Source organism: Terrapene carolina, unplaced genomic scaffold (genome assembly GCF_002925995.2).
Source record: "Terrapene carolina triunguis isolate 2854851 unplaced genomic scaffold, T_m_triunguis-2.0 Scaffold378, whole genome shotgun sequence".
NCBI lineage: Eukaryota > Metazoa > Chordata > Testudines > Emydidae > Terrapene > Terrapene triunguis.
This window is the reverse complement of record NW_020664729.1, coordinates 381099-395601: the sequence shown is the minus strand read 5'-3', so window position 1 is coordinate 395601 and position 14503 is coordinate 381099. Positions and strand designations below refer to the sequence as shown.

At 51.5% G+C, this 14503-nt stretch overlaps 1 protein-coding gene across 2 annotated transcripts in view; it reads left to right on the top strand.

Moving 5' to 3' along the window:
• Positions 1-13078, top strand: part of KCNJ9 (potassium voltage-gated channel subfamily J member 9) — a 16981-nt gene extending 3903 nt beyond the window's left edge. The window contains exons 2-3 of one of the 2 annotated variants that reach the window (XM_024215727.2): positions 12361-12657; positions 13020-13078. In XM_024215727.2, coding sequence (XP_024071495.2) covers positions 12361-12657; positions 13020-13078 — 356 coding nt within the window. Of the gene's footprint in view, positions 1-12360; positions 12675-13019 lie in introns of those variants that run through there. The other variant, XM_026658001.1, reaches the window with a different exon arrangement.
• The last annotated feature ends 1425 nt before the right edge of the window (positions 13079-14503 follow it).

Genomic DNA, 14503 nt, shown 5'->3' with positions numbered 1-14503 from the left:
GTTCAGAGCCCCGGCACCTCTGGGCCTGGCGGTTCAGAGCCCCGGCACCTCTGGGCCTGGCATTTCAGAACCTGGCACCTCTGGGCCTGGTGGTTCAGAGCCCCAACACCTCTGGGCCTGGCATTTCAGAACCTGGCACCTCTGGGCCTGGCGGTTCAGAGCCCCGGCACCTCTGTCAGTTATAAAAGTAAAAAAATTGCTTGAGACAAGCACCTAATTGCTTGAGCCCCGGGACTTCTTTCATTACAAATGAAGCACTGGATACAGTCCCTGTCAGGAAATGCTCGCAGTCTGATTAGACAAGGCAGACACAGCGAGGTCATAGTCTCACCAGGATACTGGTGTGGAAACTGAGGCACGGTGAGGAGAAGGGATTTGCCCAAAGTGACACAGTGAGTCAGCAGGACTAGAATCCAGGTCTCTAAACTCTAACCCAGAGACCATGCCCCAGCCATCTAAACACTGCTGTAAGCAGCCAAAATGCCAGGCAGTGTGTTCTACCGGATAAAGCACTGGACAGCGACTCAGGAGACCCGGGAACTCTCTCGGCCTCTGTCACTGGCCGGCTGGGTGACTTTGGGCAGCTCACGTCACCACTCTGCCTCAGTTTGCCCAGCTGTGAAAGGGGGATAAGGATCCTGACCTGCTCTGAAAGCTACTGAGGAGAAGCGCTAGAGAAGTGCACTAGGTCTCATTATTATAGTGTCAAATCCCAGGCTTTCTGTGGAAATTTCCCGGTGTCACTTCGGCTCAGAGGGGAGACGAAGCGATGGCCTCAGCAGCAGCCCAGCCTGGCTGCCATGCTCTGGGCAGCACGGAGATGATTAAGGACAGGATCCTGCCTCCTGGGGATTCGTTGAAAAAATTCTCCCTGGGGCTCCATCTTCCCGGGGCTCACGGCCTTCCTGTTCCTTCTCTCTCCCTCGTCCCTTGCTCCTGGACATGGGAACAGCAGCTTTTCTTTTTAAACCTTTTCCTCTCCCCGCCACGGGGAGTTATGTAACCCTTCCTTTAAGTGCAATGTTCGTCACCACGGCAACCCAGGGCCATGTCACCAGTGGCGAATTCTGCCTGTTGGCTGGCTCTGAGCGAGTGTAGGAGCAGGTCAATAGCAGATGCACCCCCTGGGGGAGAGCTACGTGCCTCTCTCGTGGGAGGATTGACTTGGGGATCAGCCCCCCGTCTTCTCCAGCCCTGTGATCCTTCTGGCAAGGCCACAGCTGCAGCAGCCCTCTTATGGAACAAAGGCAGTGGGCTGTGAGAGAAGCAGTGTGGACGAGTGGGTAGGCCACTGCCCTGCCCTGGGAATCAGGAGACCCGAGCTATGCCACACACCTGCCGTGTGACACCTGTGCCTCTCAGTCCCCACCCGTCCTGTGTCTATCTTGTCTATTTGCAGTGTCTTCAGGGCAGGGACTGCCTCTTGGTAGGTGGACGTACAGCACCTAGCGGACCAGGGGGCCAGTATTGGATGTTACAGTGACATTACATCATCATCATCCTAATGATCCTACAAAACTGTCCCTGAAGTTTCTGCTCAAAACAGGTTGCATCATAACCCCCCATTTACAGATGGGGAAACTGAGGCACAGAGCAGGGAAGGGGCTTGTGCAAGGTCACACAGTACAGAGCTAGGAGCAGAACCCGGATCTTCAGAGTCCCAGGTCTCTGCTCCGTCCTATGGGCTACGCTGCCTCTGTGCCCGCTGACATGGGGGCACAATGAAACTGAGGGTTGTCTTTGTGGTGCACTCCAGCCAGATGAAAGGAGCTGTGTATGCCCATGCAGATGCCCATGACTGTCAAATGGCATCGTTCTGCAGCCTTTAAACAACTGCTCCCGCCCCAGAGTGAGGGTGTTATTTGCTATGGAGCAAGGGGGCAGTTGCTCCCTCAAACTTGGTTCCCCCCCCGACTTTTCATAGGTCTGTATATTCCATTATCTCTTCCACTCCCCACCCTGACTTTGCCAGATACAATATAATCACATATCATGTTCCATATGCTGACACAACATGGCCCCACCCCTGAATGTTTCTGAAATGATGCCCCTGCCTCAGAGGTGGTTGCATTTTGCTGGTGGGTGAAGTGACTATTGCATATGTACAGGATTTGAATTTCACACGCGGGCGCATGATTCGCCAGCTGGGCACTCCAGTTATTATTGCTAATGGTTATCAAATGAGGGGGGAAGAGCAGTCAGACACACGGCGGCTGGATCCTTTCTGAACACTCCATTCCCAGGAATTATCCGTCTCTCTGGCCAGGCTCTGATCTGCCCTTTGAAAGCAAACCAGCAGCCTGTATTTTGATCCTTCCCAGTGGGCAGTGTCTGCAGGCAAAGGGCATCCTCTGCGCCAAACAGAAGAGGTTCCAGATACAATGGTGACAAGTGCATTGGAAACACCAGCTAGGCTGGGGCCGTGGTTGCAGAAGCGAGCTGTAAACAAAGGGGTGCATGGCACATTTGCACCAGGAGGTGGCAGTGATGCTCCATGATGAGCTATGATGCCCTCTCCCTATGTGCCCTGCAACCAGTGTAAGTAGGGGGGAGCAGGGGGTTGTTCCTGGGATTGGATGGTACTGGCAGTGCCCCAGCAGGGTGGGCATGAAGCCCATAAACCATGGTCACCTGCTGTCCTGTGTCACGGATTCTCTGGCCCTAATTTTGGAAGCTGATCATCTTTTCTTTCCACATACCCCTTCCTCCTCCCTCCCCCGCCCCATCTCAGGGCACTAGCACCGTGGGAATTTCACCTCCTTACATCTTGTCTGGACCCCATCAAGCTCTTCTGTGGATCCCGACAGAGCCTGCGCTCTGTCTTCTGAGAGGGTGGGCCTGGTTCCCTCTCCGAGGGATTTCAGCATTAATTAGGATCCATGTATCTTTTATCCAGGCTGAGGCTTAATGCTTCGATTGATCGCGATAATACAAAGCTAATCCCTCTGGATGGCTGGAGTGAATGCGAGTGTAAGAGGAATGGATGGCAGCGCCGGGCCATGCCAACTAGCTGACTACATGATGTGCACACTGCAACTTAACCTCCAGCTCCAAACAGCCCCCCTCCCCATTCTCCTCTTTCACTATCACCCTCTCATTTACTCTCTTCTCTCACGTATTTTTCGCTCCTTTTGATCCATTTCACTTTCTCTCCCATTCTGCTTTCAGACTCTTTCACAATTGTTTCTCTTTTCTCTCACAAGTTCTCTTCCTATTCTATCACCTCTGCTGCTCACAATTCAGGAAGGATGTTGATATATTGGAGAGGGTTCAGAGAAGAGCCAAGAGGATGATTGAGGGATTAGAAAACCTGCCTTGTGGTCATAGGCTGTAGGAACTCAATCTATTCATCTTAACAAAGAGAAGGTTAAGGGTTGACTTGATCACTGTCTATAAGTACCTACATGAGGAATAAACATTTGATAATGGGCTGTTCAGTCCAGCAGACAAAGGTATAACACGATGTAATGGCTGGAAGCGGAAGCTAGATAAATTCAGACAGGAAATAAGGTGCACATTTTTAGCAGTGAGGGTAATTACCCATTGGAACAATGTACCAAGGGCTGTGGGGGATTCTCTATCACTGGCAATTTCTAAATCAAGACTGGATATTTTTGTAATAGATTTACTCTATTTCTACTAGGAATTAATTCAGGGAAGTTCTATAGCCTGAGTTCTACAGCAGGTCAAACTAGTTCCCTTCTGGGCTTAGAATCTATGATTCTACAAATCTTTTCTCTCGTCCCAAAGGTTTTATTACAAATCCAAACCCAGTCCCAGGTTCCCCACAAACCTGTTGGGGGCTTGTCTACACAGGAAAACATTATCAATCATACCACTATCATTGTACCTGGACAGTTAAAAACCCCTATAGTTATACCGGTGTAACTCGCCATGTGGACACGAAGTACTCCAGTACAAGAGTGGTTGTTTTTGGTTTATCTTTAACCCCCTTCCCAAGTGACATATGCTAAACCAAAAAAGACCCCTCTTATACTGAGATAAGTGTCCATATGAAGGTTATACTGATATAACTATACCCATTTAAATTCACCCCTTGGGGTACGTCCAGACTACCCGCCGAATCGGCGGGTAGTAATCGATCTATCGGGGATCGCTATATCACGTCTCGTCTAGATGCGATATAGCGATCCCCGAACGCGCTCCCCGTTGATTCTGGAACTCCACCAGGGCGCGCGGTGGTAGCAGAGTCGACGGGGGAGCCGCGGCCATCGATCTCGCGCCGTGAGGACGGGAGGTAAATCGAAATAAGATACGTCGACTTCAGCTACGCTATTCCTGTAGCTGAAGTTGCGTATCTTACATAGACACCCCCCCCCCCCAGTGTAGACCAGCCCTTAGTTTTTCTCCCTGGAGGCAAGTCCCTCTACAGGAGAGGTTATAGCTCAAGTAAATTGATTGTCAATTAACTCAAGATAATTAACATATTTGCACAGGCTGGTCTGGACTCTCCCCAAGTGCTTGTTCCAGGACACAGACGTTTGTGATAAGTCCTAGAACCTGGCAACCTAAGTCCTGCTCTGGGAGTGGGGCTGAAATGCAGCAGGGCCTCGCTGTTTGGGTTCTATTCTATTCTCTCCTACTTCTTATCCCACCTACATCATTGCTGTATCTAGAGATAGGACTTTTAAAGGTATTTAGGTGCCTAAGATGCAGATAGGAGCCCAATCCTCTGAGGGTGGGCACATTATATTGATATAACTGTGCTTATCCCGGTGTAACTATTCCCACACGAGTAGGTGAAAATGCTATACCAGTAAAATAATTAATACCTAGCGTTTATATAGCACTTTTCATCTTTAGATCATAAAGCACCTTTATACCACTCTAAGTCCAGGTCACAGAATCATAAAATATTAGTTTTGGAAGAGACCTCAGGAGGTCATCTAGTCCAACCCCCTGCTCAAAGCAGGACCAATCCCAACTAAATCATCCCAGCCAAGGCTTTGTCAAGCCGGGCCTTAAAAACCTCTAAGGATGGAGATTCCACCAACTCCCTAGGTAACCCATTCCAGTGCTTCACCACCCTCCTAGTGAAATAGTGTTTCCTAATATCCAACCTAGACCTCCCCCACTGCAACTTGAGACCATTGCTCCTTGTTCTGTCATCTGCCACCACTGAGAACAGCCGAGTTCCATCCTCTTTGGAACCCCCCTTCAGGTAGTTGAAGGCTGTTATCAAATCCCCCCTCACTCTTCTCTTCTGCAGACTAAATAAACCCAGTTCCCTCAGCCTCTGCTCATAAGTCATGTGCCCCAGCCCCCTAATCATGTTTGTTGCCCTCCGCTGGACTCTCTCCAATTTGTCCACATCCTTTCTGTAGTGGGGGGGTCCCAAAACTAGATGCAATACTCCAGATGTGGCCTCACCAGTGCTAAATAGAAAGGAATAATCACTTCCCTCGATCTGCTGGCAATGCTCCTACTAATGCAGCCCAATATGCCGTTAGCCTTCTTGGCAACAAGGGCACACTGTTGACTCATATCCAGCGTCTCGTCCACTATAATCTCTTGGTCCTTTTCTGCAGAACTGCAGCTTAGCCAGTCGGTCCCCAGCCTGTAGCAGTGCATGGGATTCTTCTGTCCTAAGTGCAGGAGTCTGCACTTGTCCTTGTTGAACCTTATCAAATTTCTTTTGGCCCAATCCTCCAATTTGTCAAGGTCACTCTGGACCCTATCCCTACTCTCCAGCATATCTACCTCTCCCCCCAGTTTAGTGTCATCCACGAACTTGCTGAGGGTGCAATCCATCCCATCATCTGGATCATGAATGAAGATATTGAACAAAACCGGCCCCAGGACAGACCCCTGGGGCACTCCGCTTGATACCGGCTGCCAACTAGACATCGAGCCATTGATCACTACCCGTTAAGCCCGATGATCTAGCCAACTTTCTATCCACTTTATAGTTCATTTGTCCAATCCATACTTTTTTAACTTGCTGGCAAGAATACTGTGGGAGACCGTATCAAAAGCTTTGCTAAAGTCAAGATATATCATGTCCACCACTTTCCCCATTTCCACAGAGCCAGTTATCTCATCATAGAAGGCAATCAGGTTGGTCAGGCACGACTTGCCCTTGGTGAATCCATGTTGACTGTTTCTGATCACCTTCCTCTCCTCCAAGTGCTTCAAAATGGATTACTTGAGGACCTGCTCCATGATTTTTTCAGGGACTGAGGTGAGGCTGTCTGTAGTTCCCCGGATTCTCCTTCTTCCCATTTTAAAAGATGGGCACTATATTTGCCTTTTTCCAATTGTTCAGGGCCCTCTCCCGATCACCACGAGCTTTCAAAGATAATGGCCAATGGCTCTGCAATCACATCAGCCAACTCCCTCGGCACCCTCGGATGCATTAGATTTGGACCCACGGACTTGTGCACGTCCAGTTTTCTAAATAGTCCTTAACTTGTTCTTTCACCACTGAGGGCTGCTCACCTCTCCCCATACTGTGTTGCCTAGTGCAGCAGTCTGGGAGCTGGCCTTGTCTGTGAAGACCGAGGCAAAAAAAAGCATTGAGTACTTCAGCTTTTTCCACATCATCTGTCACTAGGTTGCCTCCCCCATTCAGTAAGGGTCCCACCCTTTCCCTGACCACCTTGTTGCTAACATACCTGTAGAAACCCTTCTTGTTACCCTTCACATCCCTTGCTAGCAGCAACTCCAATTGTGCTTTGGCCTTCCTGATTACACCCCTGCATGCTCGAGCAATGTTTTATACTCCTCCCTAGTCATCTGTCCAAGTTTCCACTTTTTGTAAGCTTCCTTTTTGTGTTTAAGCTCACTGAAGATTTCTCTGTTAAGCCAAACTGGTCGCCTGCCATATTTACTATTCTTTCTACACATCGGGATGGTTTGTTCCTGCGACCTCAATAAGGGTTCTTTAAAATACAGCCAGCCCTCCTGGACTCCTTTCCCCCTCATATTAGCCTTCCTGGGGATCCTGCCCATCAGTTCCCTGAGGGAGTCAAAGTCTGCTTTTCTGAAACCCAGGGTCCATATTCTGCAGCTCTCCTTTCTTCCTTGTATCAGGATCCTGAACTCGACCATCTCATGGTCACTGCTGCCCAGGTTGCCACCCACTTCTGCTTCCCCTACCAACTCTTCCCGGTTTGTGAGCAGCAGGTCAAGAGGAGCATGACCCCTAGTTGGTTCCCCCAGCACTTGCACCAGGAAGTTGTCCCCAACACTCTCCAAAAACTTCCTGGATTGTCTGTGCACCGCTGTATTGCTCTCAGGGCCGGCTCTAGGTTTTTTGCCGCCCCAAGCAAAAAAAATTTTGGCTGCCCCCAGTCCCAGCCCTGGGCTCCTCGCCGCACCCCCCTGCTGCCCCAGCCCTGGGCTCTCCCCACCCACCCACACCCCCTGCCGCCCCAGCTCTGGGCTCCCTCATTCCCCCCCACCATTGCCCCACACACACACCTCCTGCCGCCCCAGCCCTGGGCTCTCTCCCCCCCTCCCCCACCTGCACCCTCCTTCCGCTGCAGCCCTGGGTCACTGGTAACTCGCTCCCACGGCAGGTCATTCAGCAGGAATTTTAGATGTGCACAGAACACAGACAGGATTGGTTCCCATATGGTTACAGAACTGCAGTAAAGTGGAACAATTTTCAGCTTGTGTGATTGGAGGATGTCTGGATGCATATTATAAGACTGTCCTACATAAATGAGGAAAAGTTGAGGTGCCTTTATTATTCTTTTGTTCCACTCTTTCTTTCTATGGGGAATTTGCCAATGCAATATCACTGTCTTCCTTTTAAACAAACAAACAAACACTGTTGAAAATAGCAATTCCAGTCCTAATAACCACTGGGAAGCATTTCTTGCTCAATTTTATCCTACTTTTTCTACAGCAAGTTACAGTGGATCAGTATATTTGGTTTGGGAGAAATGAAGTAACAGCTGCCCAAACTGAGCTTGAGCACTCCTGAATTTTGAGGTGTTCAAATCTGGAAGGCAGGTGCTGGGGGGGTAGAGGGGGCTGTGGCTCCGCAGGGGAGCACGGCAGCATGTATGCAGCAGTGTGTCTGGCGCTGCGCGGAGCCAGACATGCTGGTCTGAGTGGCACGGTAAGGGGGCTGGGGGGTTGGATGGGGTGGAGGTTCAGGGGGGCAGTCAGGGGCAGGGAGAAGGGGGGGTTAGATGGGTCAGGGGTTGGGGAGGCAGTCAGGGGACAGGCAGCGGTTGGATAGGCATGGGAGTCCCGGGGATTTGTCAGGGGACAGGTAGGGGGTGGGGTCCTAGGGGGGAAGTTGGGGCGGTCTCAGGAGGGGGCAGTTGGGGACAAGGAGAAGGGAGGCTTAGATAGGGGGTGGGATCCTGGGGGCAGTTAGGGGCAGGGGTCCCAGGAGTGGGTGATCAGGGGACAGGGAGCAGGGGGGTTGGATGAGTTGGGGTTTCTGTGGGGGGCAGTCAGAGGGGGTGGATGGTGCCAGGGTGGGGCTACCCTCCCTCCCTGTGGAGTGTCCTATTTTTTGAATGTTAAAATATGGTATCCCTGCCCTTCCCAGTGCAGCTCTCCATTCACAGCAGGCTGCAGCGTGAGGTCTCAGCTTCCCCACTCCCTCCCCCTCTTTTCTGTTGGTAGTGGCCAAGGGAATGCTGGGAAATGTAGTTCTTTCCCTGCTCCAGGGCTGGCTCTATAGGCAGGGACCTAACCAAGGAACTACAGCTCCCAGAGCCCCCTGTTGGTTCTCAGCTCCCATGCTGGATCCCTGCCGCCCCTGCAAATGGGCTGCCCCAAGCACGTGCTTGCTTTGCTGGTGCCTAGAGCCGCCCCTGATTGCTCTCCCAGCAGATGTCAGGGTGATTGAAGTCCCCCATGAGAATCAGGGCCTGTGATCTGTAAACTTCTGTTAGTTGTCCAAAGAAAGTCTCGTCTACCTCATCCCCCTGGTCTGGTGGTCTACAGCAGACGTCCACCACGACATCACCCTTGTTACTCTCGCCTCTAAACTTAACCCAAAAACTCTCAACAGGCTTTTCTCCAGTTTCATACTGAAGCTCTGAGCAATCCTACAGACTTCACACTACAGACTTCTGCCAGCACTGGATTCCTAACCGGCAAAGCTGTGTTGGCAGAAGTCTGTAGCGTAGCTGCCGCTAGACCATCAAAACTGAACTTTTACTGCTTTCGGGATACAGTTACCTCCACACCAGAAGCGTGTTGTGGGTGTAGTATACTGGTGTTCCTATACCAGTACGGCACTCCTAGTGTAGCCACAGCCTAACTATAGGGGTAAAAGAATCACACACCCCCAACCAACATTTTTATACCAAGACAAAATAACCCAGGCCTGAGAGTTTATCTGTGTTTCATTAGCAATGAGTGAAGCTGGATGCAGGCTCATGTGAACACGTGGAAATGTATTAAATCCTGTGTACTGCTGTATCCATGTGGCTGAGTTGCTTTCAGCCAGACTCCACCAGCGCCCTGTTCCCCTGGTGTCCCTTCAACAATAACCCCTTCAAGGAACATGGGCCCTCTGATTCCATGCCCATGAAAATTAACCCACAATAAGGCCGAGTGTGAATTTAAAATGGATTAACTATTCCAGATCAACTCCATGTGTGAACGAGGCTACGTCTTCACTGCCAAAACTGGCTTGTTCTTTCAGCGAGATAACTAATCTACTGACATATGTAATTAGCTCTCACTGTGAAACCCTAGTGGAGACAAGGTTCTGTAGCTTTTACTGCAATATAGCTAGGTAGGGTTGACATTATAGGCTCCCCCAGCCAAGTGTGACCTCCTTCAACTATGGCAAAAACTCCAGTGTCTTGACTCCAGCCTGATTTCCCAGCAAGAGAGCTACAGCAATGGAAAAACTCTCCTTTTACTGCAGTGAAGACAAAGCCAGAGTTCACTGATTGCCAATCAACATGTGCTAACTAAGCCAGTTGTAAACAGCAATGGGGGCACTTCCCACCTCCTGGCCCTTGTTCACCCCAGGATTGTCACCTCCTTGTCTCTTGGCCCAGCAGCCAGCATGTATTCTCCGAGGCTGCCCTGACCTCTGCTGGCCCCCTATGGCAAAGACAGCACCCGAAGGAACATTCCTTAGGTGCAGCACTCAGTGCAACTCCAAGGGAACAGACCTGAAACTGATGATGTTTTTCTTTGCAACGCACAATTAGCCTGTGGAACTCACTGCCACATGATGTCACTGTGGTAAAAAGCTTAGTAGACTCAATAAAGGAGCAGGCAGCTGTAGGAACCTGTCTGTCTACCACCAATTGCAGGCAAATGGAGACCCAGACTTTTGTGCCCATGTGCTGGGTTTGTGGAGAAGCTTCACTTTAGCCCCTTCTGCTGCAATGCACTGAATAATTATTAGAATGTCCTCGGCTTTGCTTTCTGTCACTAGCCATTAGAATTGTAGCGGGTTTATGGATCGCTGTAGCCCTAAGGGCAGCTAATGATCAACAGGAGACCTTACCCAGTGTCACTCTGCTTTGGGTTTCAATGCCCTGGGCTCTTTGCTGCTAACTAGTGGTGCCTCTCCCTGACTGTTTAAAGAAGTTACGAACCCGACCTCACCTCCCAATGTGGTTCAACTATCCCTGACCCAGTATTTACTCCTATGATTAGCCTGACACCGCGGACATATATTCTTCTGACACCTCCATAACAGATGAGCCAACAATCAAGGGACACTTTATTTACAAGGGGAAATACAGACAAAGCATGTAAAGGGAAGAGGAAGGTGGATTTGAAGTGGGTACATGAGTAACACTATGCAACCTGCAGGTAACACAGCCCCAGGGTGGATTTCCCTGAATTCATAAGTCCAGTTTATTCCACACTAGCGGGCTCCATAATGTGGAGGAACCCACGTGCCTTGATGAGTCATTGCAGGCCTGAAGGTGCTTGAGTGCAGTGAGGTGATGAGGGGCCTGATTCGCCCAGGGGGCCAACCTCTCTGCTGCAGCAATCGGTGTTACTCGCAGTGGAAAGTCCTCACAGCCTAGGGGGCCTCCATGGTGTTTCTAAGTCCAGTTTATCTCTGCTAGAATAGTTCAGCAAACGCCTTTCAGTGCAAAATAGGCAACACCCCAGGCAAGGGGAGACAGTCAGGGGATCGCCCGCACTCCCCTCAGGCAGGGGAGACAGGCAGGGGGTCGCCCGTGCTCCCCTCAGGCAGGGGAGACAGTCAGAGGATCACCCGCGCTCCCCTCAGGCAGGGGAGACAGTCAGAGGATCACCCGCACACCTCTCAGGCAAGGGGCCGCCCGCGCTCCCCTCAGGCAGGGGAGACAGTCAGAGGATCGCCCGTGCTCCCTTCAGGCAGGGGAGACAGGCAGGGGGTCGCCCGCGCTCCCCTCAGTCAGGGGAGACAGGCAGGGGGTCGCCCGCGCTCCCCTCAGGCAGGGGAGACAGTCAGGGGGTCGCCCACGTTCTCTCAGGCGGGAGACAGTCAGGGGGTCGCCCACATTCTCTCAGGCAGAGCTCTCCTCCTCTCATCACCCCTTTGATCGGCTTAGTGAGCCTTCCTCCTTCCCCCAGGGTTTGGCCAGTCACCAGGCTCAGCGCCCTGGGCGAGGTGAGCACACTGCTGTCTTCCCCATCTCTTGTCTACCCAGCAACAAGGCTGGCTCCCTTTCTGGTCTGATCCGTTAACCCGGCTTACACAGCACTGCTCGGTGATTTCCCTTTGCAGGGCAGCGGTCGGGCTACAGTTTAAACCTCGGTGCCTAGGCAATGAGAACGTGGCCAGCATGACTATTATTAATCTTCTGGTAACATGTGGAGGCCTCAACTGAGATCAGGCCCCTGTTGTGCAGAGTGCTGCACAGACAGGGGGTGTGAGATAGTGCCTGCCCCAGCTGAGGTCAGAGCCCCATTGTGCCAGGGGCTGCACAGACACACAATGAGAGATGATCCCTGCCCTGAAGAACTTAGGGCGAGAGTTTCAAAGGGATCGAGGTACCTAACTGCATCTTTAGGGATCTAAATACTTGTGTAAATCTGGCTTTTAGGCTATGTCTACACTGCAATGAAACACCGGCGGCTGGCCCCTGCCAGCTGCCTTGGGCTCAGGCTGTGGGGCTGATTCATTGCAGCGTAGATGTTCGCATTGTCCCTGAGCCTGAATGCCAGGCAGCCAGAGTCGTCTGGCATGGACCAGTCATGGGTGTCTAGTTGCAGTGTAGATGGACCCTTCCAGTCTAAATGGACACCGGTTAGTAGGGGAAATTGAGGCACAGAGAGGGGAAGTGCCTTGCCCAAGGTTGTCCAGCAGCTCAGAGCTGGGAATAGAAACCTGGTTTTCTGTATCCTAGTCAAGTGCCCTCCCACCTGGGCCTTATTGCCTTATCAGTGCTGGGCTTGTTTCCCTAGGGATGACCTGCCAGGCTCGGAGCTCCTACCTGATGGACGAGGTGCTGTGGGGACATCGCTTCATGTCAGTGCTGAGCTTGGAGGATGGCTTCTACGAGGTGGACTACAACAGCTTTCACCAGACCTTCGAGGTGCCCACGCCCAGCTGCAGCGCCAAGGAACTGGCCGAGGCCACAGCCCGCATGGACGCCCACCTCTACTGGTCCATCCCCAGCCGGCTGGACGAGAAGGTGGAGGAAGGGACAGAGAAAGAAGCAGGGGATAAGGAGAGGAACGGTAGCCTGGCCAACCCGGAGAGTGAGTCCAAGGTGTAATGGGATGGTGCAGAGGTGGGGAGACAGAGCCAGCCAAGGACAAAGTGTTCAGGTGCAGAACGGAAGATTGAGGGATGGTAGAAGGATGAGAGGAAGGAGACTCATGAAGCAACAGGTGTTTGGGAAGGAGGGATGGACAGAAGAAGGAGTGATAGCTGGTGAAGGAGGTAGAGAGAAGAGTGAATGGGGAGATAAATGGATGGCAGATGTACCCCATTATTTGGGTCTGTAAAACAGGGTAAAATGGGTAGTGGTAGCAACTCTGCAGATATGGCGGAGTTGTGTGCAAGGGGTGAATATGCAGGTAATAAATCAGATATTTATAAACATATGTCTATTTTATAGCTGTACAGATAAATGTACGAGGCCCGCTCCATGAAGGAGCAGGAGGAGGGTTTTTATAGCAGTGACATCAATTGTATAGAAGCATGGGATGGCGTGTCATTTTGGAGCAAACAGGTGGGATGGAAGGATGGAGCTAAGAACAAGATGGATGAGTGAACGGGACAACAGAAGAGGAGTAGCTGTCCTCAGCGTACGGGTGCGCGGTATGAAGCGCTGGAAGAATGGCCTTGCAGAAAGATGACTTTTTAAGCAGAAGAGTGTGGAGCAGCTCGATAAGTGTATGGAGGAGCGAGGGACTGGGTGCACGGACCATGGGGCGGATGGACGGGGGCTATGCACTGGTGTATCTGCATAGCTGGAGAGATAGATGGAGAATGTCAAGGAGTTGAATACATAGGTAGATAAGCTGGAGAAAGGACCCATGAAGACAAGCGCTGTGGTCAACCATGGCTTTGTGATGGGTAACTCAGCAGGTTGAGGGATTTATGCAAAGATTAAACTCATGGACAGGAAGGGTAGATGGTGTGACAGACCCAGACCAGTGGGGTACAGGAGTCTGGTAGAGGGCAAATATACTGGTCACTGGATGAGTAGTTTTCTGTTCCCCGAGTGACCAGAGCAGGGGCTGCACTAGAGTAATCAGGAACCTGCTAGAACCAGTTAAGGCAGGCAGGCTAATTAGGACACCTGGAGCCAATTAAGCAGAAGCTTCTAGAATCAATTAAGGCAGGCTAATCAGGGCACCTGGGTTTTAAAAAGGAGCTCACTTCAGTTTGTGGTGGGAGTGTGAGGAGCTGGGAGCAAGAGGTGCAAGGAGCTGAGAGTGAGAGGGTGTGCTGCTGGAGGACTGAGGAGCACAAGCGTTATCAGACACCAGGAGGAAGGTCCTGTGGTGAGAATAAGGAAGGTGTTTGGAGGAGGCCATGGGGAAGTAGCCCAGGGAATTGTAGCTGTCATGCAGCTGTTACCGGAGGCACTCTAGACAGCTGCAGTCCACAGGGCCCTGGGCTGGAACCCGGAGTAGAGGGCGGGCCCGGGTTCCCCCCAAACCTCCCAATTGACTTGGACTGTGGGTTCTTCCAGAGGGGAAGGTCTCTGGGCTGTTCCCCAACCCACATGGTGAATCTCTGAGGCAAGAAAATCCGCCAATAAGCGCAGGACCCACCAAGATAGAGGAGGAACTTTGTCACAATGGATAAAAAGGAAATGAGAGAGAATTGCAGCAAAGACCAGGACCGGCTATGGGCAGCATGATGTCGGGTGACCTGCCGAGCGTCCCCAGTGCCGTGCCCTCCCCTGCACTCAGACACACTAGCACCCCCAAAGCTCCCGAGCTTGCTGTTTCTCTTGCTTTCTTTTAATAAAAAAAGGTTTTGAAATGGACATGCCGTCTCCCCTCTGCCTTCCAAGGCTTTGGGCCAGATCCTCAACTGGTGTAAACCAGACTTGCGCCATTATCTGCTATATTACGGCAGTGCTGGAGG